The sequence below is a fragment of the Sphaeramia orbicularis genome, chromosome 17 (genome assembly GCF_902148855.1).
Source record: "Sphaeramia orbicularis chromosome 17, fSphaOr1.1, whole genome shotgun sequence".
NCBI classification, from domain to species: domain Eukaryota; kingdom Metazoa; phylum Chordata; class Actinopteri; order Kurtiformes; family Apogonidae; genus Sphaeramia; species Sphaeramia orbicularis.
Window position 1 is genome coordinate 52,479,145 of NC_043973.1, and position 15,178 is coordinate 52,494,322.

Consider the following 15,178-nt stretch of genomic DNA (forward strand, 5'->3'; position numbering starts at 1 on the left):
AATCTTCATACATAAAGAGCAAAAAATAAATAAATAAAGTTTGTCCAAGTCTAAGTCTAAACAGGTTCCCATGCTGTTTTTCTAATGTTCTATTTCTTGTATTTTGTTCCTCATGAAGTCCCTGTTTTTCTCAAATTGATTCACAAGAGCAAAATCAAAGAAATGACTCAAACAGGACACATTTTCACTGTGTCTTCTATGTATAAAGTCCCTCCTTGCAGTAAATGCTGGAACATAACTTTAGTGCATGTCCAAGTACAGTCCAAGTCCTTCAGTTTTGTCCTTAGTTCAGTATATGAGTGAATATTCAGTTGTATTCCACCACTGTTTGTGTCCATAGTGGTTGGAAGTTAAAAACAGTGTGTCATCATCCCCCGTGGTGAATCCAGGCCGACCCCCCCCCCCCCACACACACACACACACACACACACACACACACACACACACACACTGGACCTGGATGTGAATACCACACATTTTCTCCATCCCACACCCTTCATTCCTTCCCATAATGCACTACTTCCTGCTGGTCCACCCTCAGCAGACACACATGCAGTGTCTCCAGTAACACCGTCCTGTTCAGTGCCAGTGTGTCTCTGGTCTCTGGGGACACTGGGGTCCTCAGTGTCCAACTGTCAAACTGACTCACACACTGAGTGGGATCAGTCTGTGGTGTGTTTCCAAAAACATGATGGCATCTCTGTAACGGACACAATGTCTCGGAAAGTATTCAAAGCATCAGCTACGTGTATTTAGTGTAAATCCTGTGTGTTTTTAACTGGTCTCTTTTCCATTTTTGTTAAGCACTGTGAATTGCCCTGTGTATGAATTGTGCTATACTAATAAATTTGCCTTGCCTTGCCTGGTTAAAGCTGGTAAATGCAAAACTCACCTGTACCTCAGTGAAATAACAACACCCGTATACCTGGTTTTTAACTTTACCTTGTACATATCCTTTTTTACCAGTATATATCCTAATATTATGTTGTATATATTTCTTACCAGTAGTATAAAGTTAGCTTTTTGGATAGTTTAATAGTAATTAGTAGTATTTTAACAGTGTCTGTACACTGTAATAAATGATTCTGTAGATTTTAATTAATGTATTAGATAAAATATATTAAATATACTTGTGTCTTTGATTTTGTGGCAATTATTTAATAAAATTTAAAATAAAAATGTCTGAAATAAAATTGAATGAAATTGAAATTGAATGCATGCTCTGCATGCATTCACCGTATTGAATAAGTCATATAATGAGGGAGAATGTGGGTGGAAAGAAATAAAACCTGAAATTATAGGTTTTCTCTGTTATTCTTCTGAAATTTCACATCATCAACTGAACTAATAGAGTGAATATATATTGCGAATTTCCCCATTGTGTTACGAATAAAGAAGTATCTTATCTGATGTTATGTGTCAGCAATGGAACACTTGGATTTATAGTGTTCTTTTCTGCTTTTTGGGTTGTTTTGAATTCTGTTTTACTTTAAATATCTTGTCTTATCTTACAACTAGAGTTCCATTGTATTTTACCTCCTCTGTGTGTCATTACAATAATCTGATGGTCAATAAAAAGTGAAGGTGTGTTTTACCTGGTGCTTGTGGGAAAAAAGCTCCAATCAGCTTGGTTCGCTTCTTTTCATAGCCCTTCTGTGTGATATCACCTGCAGGAGACACAAACAAGACACATTTACTCTTCAGATTCCTCTAAATGTTCACACAGAAACGTAAATGCATGCAGTGTATTTTCATGTGAGAGACATTTACACTTTGTGCAACAGTTGCCACATTAACTCCGTCTGCATCACAACACAAAGCATGAGCACTGTTGGACTCATACTGTTATGCTGAGTCATTCTCTCAGCTCAACTGGGACCAGATGGTGCAGTTTGGGTGCACGTTCGTCTACGGGATGGGCGTTCATAAAGCGCTGCAGGTGCACTTAATTCAACCTTTCACCGAGCAGCGAACCACCTCCAAACTTGCTGACCGATCTGAAGCCATAAATCAAGCCTGGCCAAGGTGCCATCAGCACATTTCCACGCAGCACATCTGAATCGAGCAGCTCTTTAGAAATGATTCTTGGCATCGTCTTTTATCCTCCGGGGAATCCCACACACGTTTCCAAAGAAAGTTTAGAGACGAGAGCCAGAAACTGTTGGAAAATCATTGGAAAGTAGATAAATGTAATGTGAGCAGTGGTGTTTGACTGACTGTCTCTGAAAGGGTTTCAGGCTCTGACTCGTTCTTCCAGAGAAATAAAACAAACAAATACTCTGTGGGTGAAATAAGGAGACAGGGTAGGAGCTGCACATAGAGCAATGCAGAAAAGGATCATGGGAGGTGGAGTGTTAGGAGGTAGATTAAAACTCAAAAGGTCAGAAACAAGTTCTTGGGACAGAACGAGGTGAGGTGAGATAGAGCCGTCTGGAAATGAAGATTCCAGTAGCAGCAAAACAAATGTACACATACAAGAAATATTACAAAACAAAAAAGGAAAGAAAATAGCAATAACAATAACTAAACATAACGTGCGCACACTTGAAAACCCTCAGCCTCTCTAAAAATGTCCTCTTTTTTATAATCTCCTTGTATTTATTCTTTGTTTTATGTTTTTCTGCAGAAATATGTGTAATGTTAAAAGAACAAAGAGGTATTGCGAAGCTATGGTTGTTTTTAAGTGAGAAATACCGAAACTGTAAGCACCCAGTTCATATGTTCGGGTTTTGTTTTGTTTTTTTACCCTTTTGTATGTATAAAATAAGAAATACAAAAAGGTCTCTAAAAGATAACATCTGTATGAATGGTAATGTTGAAGATATTTTGTCACCTTTTCCAATAACAACAAAAGAAAAAAGAAAAAGAAAAAGAAAAAAAAAAAAAAGAAAACCCTCAGCCTGACTTATCAGGTGCACTACTGCCACCCAGTGGCCTGACCTATCAGTCTGTGCCAAATTTTTTGGACAGACGGATGGATTGACAACCAACTGACGACAATACCCTGTGGCCAGTGTGATGGAGAGTAAAAACACAGTGAAAAACACACATCGGAAAGTACTAGTGGAAATAAATAATAAAATAATGTTTCAGTTTGGGGTCTTCGATACAATATAAACAAATACATGTAGCCTATGTGAAGAACACAAACACTCCAAAAGCAGGGTGGACACAAGCAGAACCCATGTGCAGGGTTTCCTCTATATATGTTCAACAGTGGCGCCACTGCAAAAAACAAAACAAAACACTTTATTGGGGGGGGGGGGTGGTAAACATGACAACAGAGAGTAGAACAGAGCCACAGAAGCTGGGTTGGACGTTAGAAGTGTGCTAAGTTTCATTTTCAGTTTTCAGTAGTTATGGAGCCACCCCCCGGTCTCCTTCACTGCACTGAAAACGTATCGAAAATGTATCGAACTGAAGACCCCTATACCGAAAACATACCGAACCTAAATTTTTCTGTACCGTTACACCCCAAACTAGCGCATTGACCCTTGGGGAACCACTTAGACCATATCCTCTGAACTATCTGAAAACACTGTCATACTGTTTGTATCATCAAGTATGGTCTGAAAGTCTTTATCTTGTCTCAGTCTCCAAAACCTTTTGTTTCACTTCATAGAAGTGAAAATTTTCCACCTGCTCAATCCACCACCTCAGTAGGTGAACACATGTCACAAATGATGCTATTGTTGTCAAGGCGACCTAAGCTGAGGCCATGTTATGACCAGGTCTTACCATTAGGAGTTGCACTTCCACGTATCAGAGGAGAAGAAATGAGACTACTAAAGCCCATGACCTCAGTTGCAAACCTCCAGTGCAGACTAAACAAACAGAACAAGGAGGAAGAGCAGGGTCATACATGTTCAGTACAAATTTACACAATATCTAGAGAGAAACAATCATCTACAGAGGCCTCGAATGCACAGAGAAGATCAAATCTAACTGTGAAGATGTTACAAGTGGAGCTTGACCCAGAGGAGAAACAGAGGGGGATGTGGGTAATGGAGTAGAGATTCATGGGCGTACATTAACTATAACTGCCTGTCAGTCAAACCCTTAATGGCAGACGATAGTGGGAAGGAGAGGACCAGATAGGGGAAAGAAAATGGAAATGTAGAAGAGGAAAAAAGTCTAATGTAGCCGTGGAGGAGGAGGAGGTGAAAAAGAGGAGATATTTCAGGGATGCAGAGGGAGGAGAGATGAGTCAGGATGCAGATGGAAGAGGAGAAACAAAAAGGAGGAAGACAGAAATAAATGTAGTATTGGCATCAACAGCCGAAGTACTTCACTGGGCACTAACATGGTTTGAGTTGTTTTCCTGCCGTACATGTTTAATGTATTGACAGGATTAGTGGATCAACAGGTGTTAAACATCATAAATCAGTAGATGCTTTTGGTCGCCAGTAGCTGTTTGGGTCTTTAAGGGTTAATAATGTGATCCTGTCAAATGTGACTGATGAGCTGTTTCCAGATTTCTGAGGCTGGAGGATGAGTAAGTGAAAGAATGAAAAAATATTTTTCAGGGGAATCCTGAGTGAAAAGCATCCCTGGAAGTAGGCGACGCTAAATCTGCAGCGGATTTGTCGAACACGGGTAAAAGCTGTTTCTCGGCCGACTTGACAAATCCGCCTCAAACACGAGCTCGGATCAGGAAACAGACGGCGGCTTCGGACGTCAGCACTGATGACGGAGTGTGTGTTTGCGGTGGCACATGGAGGCACATGGCAGTAATTAGCATCTCGGGTGGGGGATCCATCCACCCCACAGAGAGACGACACACTGGCAAACACATCCATTTAACCGGAGGAGAAGAGCGGAGGCGGGAGGAGGCAGGCCCGGCCCCGTCTACACAATGAACCCACCTCGGAATCAATCTGGATTTGATCAAGAACAAGAGTCACAGTGAAATGAATGTGTCAGTCACAGAGCTGATACTGTAACAGCTCTGTGTTAACAACCTCCATCTATCTGACGGTCAGAGAAAACAGCGCCTACTCAGCCAATCAGGAAGCAGCTGGAAAACCACCACAAGGTGAACACTGTCAGCACGGAGAAGGCTCTAAACCAGGGATGTCAAACTCATTTAAGTTCAGGTTCCACATTCAGCCCCATGTGATCTGCAGTGGGCCGGACTAGTAAAATAATAACAGAATAACTTTGAAATAATTCCAACTCCAAATGTTTTTATTTGTTTTACTGCAAAAACAAAATTTAAATTATGAAAATATTTACATTTAGAAATGATCCAAACAAAAAAAGATGTGAATAACCTGGAAAAAAATTAAATTTCTTAGAGGGCTCATATTTATCTAAACCCACTTTTATTAGTCTGTAGTTCATTTATTTGTGTATTTGGACCCTAATAGTTCATACAGTTTGAATTTGAACCCTCCAGGTGCTGCAAAGATAGCTTTATATTCATTTTGGCAAAAATCCAGTGAATTTCTGTAACCTGTTTTAATTCCTGCTTAATTTGTTACGTCTATAACTAGTTATGTAACGACATTTGCACATATAAGGTCCAGACTTAAGACGAACATTTCTCCAGTTCGACATAATTGTTTGTCAGCAGCAGCGGTTGTAGTCCATACTGAAAATATGTCCAAACTTGGAGCCAATTACATAAAATGTTCAGTTGTTGGTTGAACGGGACAGAGCAGCACAGCCAACAACCTGGAGGGGGTGGTCCCTGAAGTGGCTCATGTGCATTTAAAGGGCCAGCGCTCCAAACCACCTTTCTGGTGTCATTATTCAGAAATAGGGTTGAAGATGGACCTGTGGAGTTGAATGAATGAAGAATTCAGACCCAAGCAGAGCATTTACAGTTTATGGAGACCACAGGGAAATGTTGGAAAATGAAGAATTCCATTTAAAAAAAGCAAAATATCATTCCTTTAAGAAAAACAAGTGCAATTTTAACAATATTATGCCTCGACTTATCATTTATACATGTGCTTTACAGATCTACAAAGGCACAAATCATTTAGTAACAGGTAGAATATTGGTAAAATTGTTCTAAATTTTCAGGTTGTTCATATTTGTTCACGTAATTCACATTTTATTGTTAAAATATAGTTTGTTAATGCAAATATTTTCATAATTAATGTATGTTTTGCAGCAAAACAAAGAGAAAAATGTGGAGTTGGAGGCATAATGTTATATTATTGTTTTAACATTAAACCAAAAAGAAACTCTGGAGTCATTATTTATAGGTTATTTTTAATTTAGATCATACTGGTTTGTATGTGGAATCTAAAATAAAACTAGTTCGACATCATTAATTGTTAATATCTTCAGTAGACCAGATTGGAACCTTTGACGGGCCGGTTTTGGCCCCCGGGCTGCAAGTTTGACCCCCCTGACTTGATCTATTTTGTTCAGTAGTGCATCTACCCACTTTACTTCTTATACAAGTTCATGGTAAAAGTGAGTCTGTGGATTGAACCTTGTGTCCAAACCAGTAAATAGACGTAAAGTGGCTGTTCCTGCTTTAGTCGGAGTCACCCACTTCCCTCTGAGGACGTTTCCAGCCCAGCGTTCATCTACAGGAGCTGAAATATGCATAGGTCGACTGAAGACAGCTGTACAGCCTCGATATAAGATGTCCATGAATTATGGACTATCAGACCTATGCACATTGCACCTGAGTGACTCCCACCGCTGACGTCACACTGCATGTGGACACAGGAGACCACAGTGACGGTGGGTCTGAAGCACTGGGTTATGAAACAGATGACCACAGCAGCACAAACTTCAACAGACACACGTCAAAGTCACACACAGAACTGATTAAAGGTAAGGTAAGGTAAGGTAAGGTAAGGTCAGGTCAGGTCAGGTCAGGTCAGGTCAGGTCAGGGAAGGGAAGGGAAGGGAAGGGAAGGGAAGGGAAGGGAAGGGAAGGGAAGGGAAGGGAAGGGAAGGGAAGGGAAGACAGGATGCAACGATAAAATAAGATAAGTCATGATACAACACAATAAAGATACAATAAAGATAGGATACAATAAAAATACGATACAATAAAGGTATGATACAATACGATACAATATGATAAAGATACGATAAAGATACAATAAGATAAGACTTTGTAGATCCCACCATGGGGAAATGACACAGCTGACAGCAGCAAATACAATAATAAAGTGCAGAGAAGAAACAAAAAATACACACTAACAAAACATAAAATATAAAGACAAGAAAGAAGTATACTAGTCATATAAATATAGATTTAAATTTAAATATTATAAACATATTTTAATTGCAGTTGCTGTTTCAATTTATGGGACATGTTTTTATAGAATGTATATTGCAACCTCAGTTACACTAGGGGTGTCAAACATGTTCCCCCAGTGGCCACCTGTGGTACTGCAGCTCAGACAACTGGAGTTACTGTGGAGAACATGACTGTCAATGATGAATAATGGTCTTCAATGGTAAAAATGATGTTGTGTACACTTAAAGTAATAATATAGTAGAGTTATTATAGAGTAAATGTTCCTTCACACATATACATGACTGTACACTTTTATTAAATACCCTTTTACATATTTTCATATCTAGTTTTATACTTTTTACTATAATCTTACTATCTCTTATGTTGCTTTAACGTTACAAGTGAGGGACTAATTAACTTGTTGTCTTATGTTATGTGCACATTAACATTCTAATAAGTATTTAGAAAAAACACATGCATATTTCTTTAAGTTTTTGTGACATTTCCAGCCTCTAAGGTCACATTCGCCTTTTTAAATGTGACTTATTTTTCCAGTAAATTGCATTAACTTGATAAAAAGGATTTTATCTGAGTGACGTAAAAGAGGTAGTCACAGGAAAAGGCTGCACCACATGACATTTGGACACTTTTAACCAGAATAATGACAAATAAATCTAAAATAATGGTTAAAAGTGAGCACATGTATCTTTTCATGCATGTGAACCTTGTTTTTATCAGAAAAATCTACTCAGACTGAAGGCTTCATATCAACAACACTTATAATGCGACTTTGTGGATGTTCTTCTCTCAACATGTGTCTTCCTGCTGTTTCAGAAAATAAAACAAATGTGAAACAAATCCCCTGTAGTCCAACACACACTCTGCCCAAAGATACAAGAGACTTTCATTACACTGGAGTTATGTTTTAGTTATAAGTGAAGTTGTCAGGTGTCCAGTTACTTTTGTCCAAACAGTGAATGTGTCAAACACAGCTGCAGAAGTACAACCCAACGGTGTCTTGGTAAATCATCCTCCCACGGCCAGAGTGGAGTGGGTTTGTGCATAAACAGCAGGGCCGAGCCTCCATGACCATATAGAGTAAGAGACACAGAAACAGAGACAAAGGCGGCTACAAGCGTGACAAATACAAAAGGAAAGACGGGGAAATACCAGAAAATATGAGAGGCACGACACGGGAGAAGCCAGGAGGAGGACGCAAAACCACGCCAGAAGAATGCAACGACAACGGAAGAAGAGAAAGAGAGAAGGGGTTGAATCCATCCAACACCTAAAAAGGCAACACGGCTCATTTTATTGCTTCCACACGGCGACGATGGAAACACAGGAAGACACAGTTTACATCCACTCTAACACTCGGATCATTGAGCCAGTTCATGAGCATACAAATGTGATAACCGTTAGTAATCCCATAATTCTAATAATAATCAGCATTAGGGGTGTTAGAAAATATCGGTTCTGCAATATATCGCGATATTTCATTTCACAACACTGTATCAACATTAAAAAGTACTGTATCGATATTTTAGGTATTTATTCAAATGCAGATATTGTGGAGGTTCATTTTTGTTTCTTTTTTGTTTTTCTTTTTTCTATATATTTTATCTATTATTAATTAATACTCCTTTATTAAATAATGTAAGTTCCTTTGTTGGGATTGCACAAAAATAATGTTCTGATGTTAGTTATGAACTCACACAATATGAACGTTTGAACAGGATCTTAAGCTGTTATGTCTGTAAAACATAATTTCAGTTTGAACAGGAAAATTTTGCGATATAGCACTAGATCCTGTTGTGATCAAATAAAAATGTGTTTAGTATTTGTGCAGATTTCTGGTGTAATGCAATTCTTCAAGGAAATAATCATTTAAAACAAAGAAACAAACCAAAAATTGCCTTTTTAACAGTATCATGATATATCGTGATACATCGTATCGTGATCCTAGTATTGTGATTTGTATCGTATCGCCAGATTCTTGCCGATGCACACCCCTCTTTTCACTGTTGTCTTTTAAATGCACTTTTTTTTCCATTTTAATGTCTTGTTTTATTCTAGTTTAATTATAATGTTAATTTTAATGTACGATTTTAATATAATTAATGTCTTTCTTTTATTCTGTGACTGCATTTTCTCTCTGATGATTTTAATGTCCTTTTTCCCTTTTTTGATTTTAATGTAATTTCAATGTCTTGCTTTTTTTCTGTGATTTTTTATGCCTTTGTAACTTACTTTGAGTTATCCTGTGTATGAATAGTGCTATACAAATAAACTTGCCTTGCCTATGTACGTACGTTATGGCGTATGGTCATGTAAACAGGCTCAGTGATAGAGGAATAAAAGCAGAAAAAAAGGTGAAATATCAACATATAGGAGAGTAGAAAAGCAAGAAGATGAGATAGAACGGGGGAAAACATAAAGAAGACGCCACAATAAAGTGGAAAATAAATCTACGATACAAACATCAAATAGTAGCGTATGTGCAGACAGATAAATGTGCAAAAACGCCAAGAAAAATCAAAACATTTTCCACACTTTCAGCAGCCGTTCAAAGCTAAAAACACTCTGAAAGCCTTTCACAGTCAAGTTGCAATTAATCTTCTTAATGAAAGCCAGAGATTTGCAGAAATAGAGGCTGTAATTCATGTCAGAGAACGTAGAGAGGAAGCCAAACAGGCGAACACGCAACGTCACGTATCCACAAAAACACATACAAACACATTAACACACACACAGCTGAGCCGAGAGGAAACGCCCAAGGACTCCCCTGGGGACGAGGGCAGAGGGAACACACAAAAACACAACACACACACAAGTCGTACACTAATCCTCTGCAGTTCAGCACAAATCCTCTGTTCTTGCAATAACAATGAAATATTTATTCAATATTTATCCAAACACAAATGTGCTACTTTTATATAAAGTCGAGTTCATAGATATACTGTTAATACTGTGTTTATTCATATTTTATGACTTTTTTTCATGCTACTTTTAGCTCTATTCTTATTTTACTTTTTAAATTTTATATTCTATTTTCTAATCTTACTTTTTAATTTTTGTAATTCTGAATTAGCTCTATCCTTATTTTCTGATGTATTGGTTTTGTATTAATGACTGAAGTAGCACTACTAATTTCACTACACACAATGACAATAAACACTGTTCTATTCTAATCTTTTATTGGATTTTCGTACACACATAGCAATACCTGACATGTACAATGTTTCCAGGTGTTCTGGTTGAAAGGTAATAGGAAACTGTCTTAATCCATTCCAGTAATATTGTATAACCTGAAATACCTGTGTTTGATTTCATTTGTTAAATGAAAATGAAAATAAAAATTTGATGGCAAAAAAAAAGGAAGTTGTCTTATACAATGTATATAGAGAACAACAGTTTTAATCTAAGGCAGAACAGCTTCTATGAATGAACCATAATTTACCATTATCATTATCCCTTCCCACCCACTATTAAGAGAAAAAAAACTAAACTAAACTAAACACAAAGAAATATATAAAAACAACCCAAAAAACAAAACAAAACAAAACAAAACACATGACCACCGCTGGATTTACAATAAAATACCTGAAATTAAAATAGATAATTAAAACATACTTGGGGTGGGGGTGGGGGGGGGGTGTTACAATAAAATACCTGAAATTAAAATAGGTAATTAAAGCAAACTAGAAGAACACGGGGGGATCTAGTCACTCTCTGGGTGAAAAGTAATTCTATCTAAATACTCTATGAAAGGCTGCCAGGTTTTGTTGAAAACATTACTAGAACCCACAATTGAGAATCTACCCTTCTCAAGTTTGATATGAATTAACCCTTTATCAGGCAAGTGACTATTTTTGGTCATTTCCTCAAACATTAAATATGGGGCCAATCCTGTGCCTCAGTGAGGTCCAGAAGTATGTTGACAGTTTTGAGAGTTTTTATGGACATTTTGAAGCTGTAAATAGTGAATATGAGTGATTTTTGTCAGTTTATGACCTCATAACAGTTGTTTTATTGCATGTATTTACTTTTGGGCAAGTGCTGCTCAGATGTTTTATGGTAAGAGGAGGTAGATGATGATGTCCAATAACACACTAAGGTAGAAATTTAGAATTTCAGAGTATTTCAATGAGTGCCCTATAAGATTAAGATATTCTATTCTATTCTATTCTATTCTATTCTATTCTATTCTATTCTATCATGCATGGCTGAGTGTGTGCAGCGTTTACAGTCCAACACGCTGAGTCAGACAGGTGAACACCTCATTGCTGTTTGTCCCTAAACATTCAACCTACACTACACTGCGTTACATTTCACCGCCGTCAGGTCAAACAGTCGCTGAGATCTGCTGTTTCTCACAAACGACAACAGCTGCAACAAACTCATCACTGATCTCTGTGTCCATGAGGGTAGAAAAGAGCGAAGAGTTTGTACATTTAATACAGGAGTTATTAAACACTCATAAGGCTAGTACTAGCTGGATAGTAAATGCATTATAAAAATAATTAAATCAATAAAGCAACAAAGTAAGTCTAGTCAAGATTTCACAATGATGTAAAATGTAAGTTTAGCTCAATAAATGTAAACACAATCTACTTTTATGTGTGACAATCTAACAATAACTGCAGAAATCAAACAACAACACAACTTTTCTGCACATTAAACCACTCAATCACTTTTTGCAAATTTCCATTCAGTCCATGTTTGGTGTGAAACATATTTTAATCTTATTCTATTAATTTTTACTCAGTTTTATCTATTTGTCACCAAAACATAAAAAAACACAAGATGCGTATAGATAGATATTACAGTATTTTTAGCCCATAATAATATTACATTTTGATATCCACATTTCCAAAAGCTGTATCTTGGAAGTGTTTAGAGATAAAACCATACTGTAAATGAGGAGAATATTGGCTATGACCCAAAGTTTAGGATGGGAGTAAATGAACTCATCTAATTTGCATATTGTGACATCACAGAGCAGCAGCCATGTTGGATTGTGTAACATTTAGTGAAATTTAACTTTGAACTTTTCTTTGTGTTTTGTTTTTTCATCTTATCCTTAAAATAAATAAACTAAAACATTAGTAGAAAGTAAAATGCAGTAAGTTTTAGTATCTTTTCATCCAAGCAGCAGAGTAGACAAATCTGTTCTTATCTATCCAAACTGAAACTAAATGAACTTTACTGACTTACTAAACCAGCTCAGGACCACGCCTTTAAACTGGGTTTTTTTCTTCCCTTTGAATAGAAACGTGCCCTGAAATGGTGTTAGGACTGAAGGGGCACATGTCCGCCATCTATTGATGGGAGGTGGTAACAAGATTTAGCAACTCTATCTGGAGTTATGGTCTGTTTCACTCAGTTACAGTCACTGAAAATATTATTAGACCATCAAAAGTCATCCAAAACAGTGGTTATGCAATCAAGTACTAACTCCTGTGTGCATCACGTGACTAAAACAGACAGAAAAGAAAACATGAAATGTTTTAAAAGCACTGTTTTTGTCAGTACAATGACAGATATTGATGGAGGAACTGAAGTGTTTTTGGTTATTATCAAGAAAATATGGAAAATGGATAGACATCAGCTCTGAAATTAAACTATTATGAGCTATTTTTGTTGTTATCATTATATTTGTCCAAACAAATGTACCGTTAGTTGGACCAGGCATTAAGATGAACAAGAAATTGAAGAAAATAAGGGTGGTCTAATAATTTTTTCTGCGTCTGTATGTTGATTGTCACAATATTGGAACTTTGGCACTTAAAGGGTTAATACATTAAGGTCAAGATCTTACAATATTATCAGCACTTAATAGCGTTAATAAGCATCTTCTAAGGCAGTGGTTTTCAACCTTTTTTGTCTCGTGACCCCATTTTAAGATCACAAATTTCTGGCGACCCCAGATATTCAGAATGGAGACTTTTTTCTTTTTTTTTTTTTTTTTTTTTTTTGCTAAAATTAATTTGTTTTTGATCATGTAATAGTTTGCTACACTATGTTGCAAATGAGCATTAATTTTAGCGGACATTTAGTCCATACAATATATATTATTATGGACGGAGGCAGAAAAGCCAGGTGTAGATTACTGCACAAAGGGAGAATTTGATTTTCCTTGGTCAGGATATGTCCAGTCAGTCCAGCTTGGATTTCCAAGGCTGACAATTAATACTGAACAAACAAGAACTCAAACTATGAATTATGAAAGAGCTGCAGCATCTGAAACTGACCACAATGAACATTTGACAGATAAACAGAACCACAGTGCTTCAGTTTCAGACTCACAGTTTGTCTTTTATGGATTGGGATTGTCTCTCTCAACTCACCATATATTTTTATTACTAAGCTTTTTTTTCTTTTTTATCAATTACTAGAAATTTCAGGCGACCCCATTTGAATTCCAGGCGACTCCACGTGGGATCCCGACCCTAAGGTTGAAAAACACTTTTCTAGGGGCTTGTGTAGACCTAAAATAAAAACCAAAAACTTAATTATAATAATAACCAAACTTGACCCTAAAAGTCACCATTAAAACAATAAATACAACCAAACACAAACGTGTGTTCCTGAGAGAGACTGTGTTTTTCAGAACATCTCAGGGTTGTTTCTTTCCACCAAACTCCTCTCAGAGCTAAAAACCCAGATGGAAAATGTCTGTTTAGTGTTTTCTCTTCGCAGACACTAAACCTGTGAAGACGTCTTAGTCACTTTTATGCATTTGGTGTCTTTTCCTTTTCTAATAAACATTTCCAATGGTGAAAGAGAAAACACCATCTCCCATCAGGCCTGTAGACAAAGTCCACAGAGCAGCACACACACATGGTGAGAAGTGTTAAAATAACAGGTTTCCTGCTGCGTCTGCTGTAAAAGCAGAGTGAGGACCATGTTAATGTCCGACCGGTACACACCAGACCAGGACTGAGATGAAATGATTTACAACCATTCTGTGAGTTTGTGGAAAAACAGAGCTAACAGTAAAACCATTACACACATAATCAGAAGGTCTGAGTGGAAAGTCCCCATCCAAGTTTATGTTTGCCCACATGAAACCGTCGAGGAAACGAATGCGTCGGCTTCATTAGCGCAGACACTTCATTAAAGTGCAGATGGAGTTAATCAGGTTCATCCGACTGGAAACGTGCCAGTAAATAATTCATCAAAACCCAAAGAAATCAACACTATTTAATGCTCAGATTATGACTAGTCCAGCTGAGTAGAACTACATTTAACACCAATACTTTATTTATTAAAACTACTTTTGTTAACCCTGAAAGACCCAAACATTCACTGGAGACAAAAAAGCAACTACTGATCTAAACTGTTTTAAACCTGTTGATCCACTATTCCTACCAATACATGTAAAGAATTAGTGCAAAATACAGTTCTTCATACTTTCATGGTCATCAGATATGATCCATTTGGATATTCAGAGGCTCCATAGTTACCATGGAAACACCATCATCTTCTACAACACTGATTCACCAGTAAAATCCATGGAGTTGGATCAGTGACAGTGGATGGACACACTGAGTTTATGTTCAGTTAATGATATCTTCAATGAAAAAGACACGTTTTCTTCAGTTTTCTTTATTTCTGACACAATAACCATCAACTTTAATCTGAACTTTAATGAACATCTACATGATCATGAACATTTTCATGACAGAATTTTCCTTTTCTGCATCAAAACAAAGAGAAAACTTTGGAGTTCTCATTATTCATGGGCTATTGTGCTATAGTTTTACTGTCACGGCTCATTTGAGATCAAAATAGGCTGAATGTGAAACCTGGACTAAAAGGAGTTTGATGTATCTATATTATAAAAGCATAGTGGCCTGTGTGTGTGTGTGTGTGTTTCTCAAGAATCACACAAAATCCATACAGAGCTGACTGCTGCAGTTTGACATACTTCTGTATTTTTGGTCAATGAAGACTGTAGGG

The 15,178-nt window shown here is 37.2% G+C and overlaps 1 protein-coding gene across 3 annotated transcripts in view; it reads right to left on the minus strand.

Moving 5' to 3' along the window:
• Positions 1-15,178, minus strand: part of LOC115436789 (disco-interacting protein 2 homolog C) — a 300,991-nt gene that overhangs the window by 140,944 nt on the left and 144,869 nt on the right. For all 3 annotated transcript variants that reach the window (XM_030159721.1, XM_030159720.1, XM_030159719.1), the window contains exon 2: positions 1,596-1,667. In XM_030159721.1, coding sequence (XP_030015581.1) covers positions 1,596-1,667 — 72 coding nt within the window. The remainder of the gene's footprint in view (positions 1-1,595; positions 1,668-15,178) is intronic.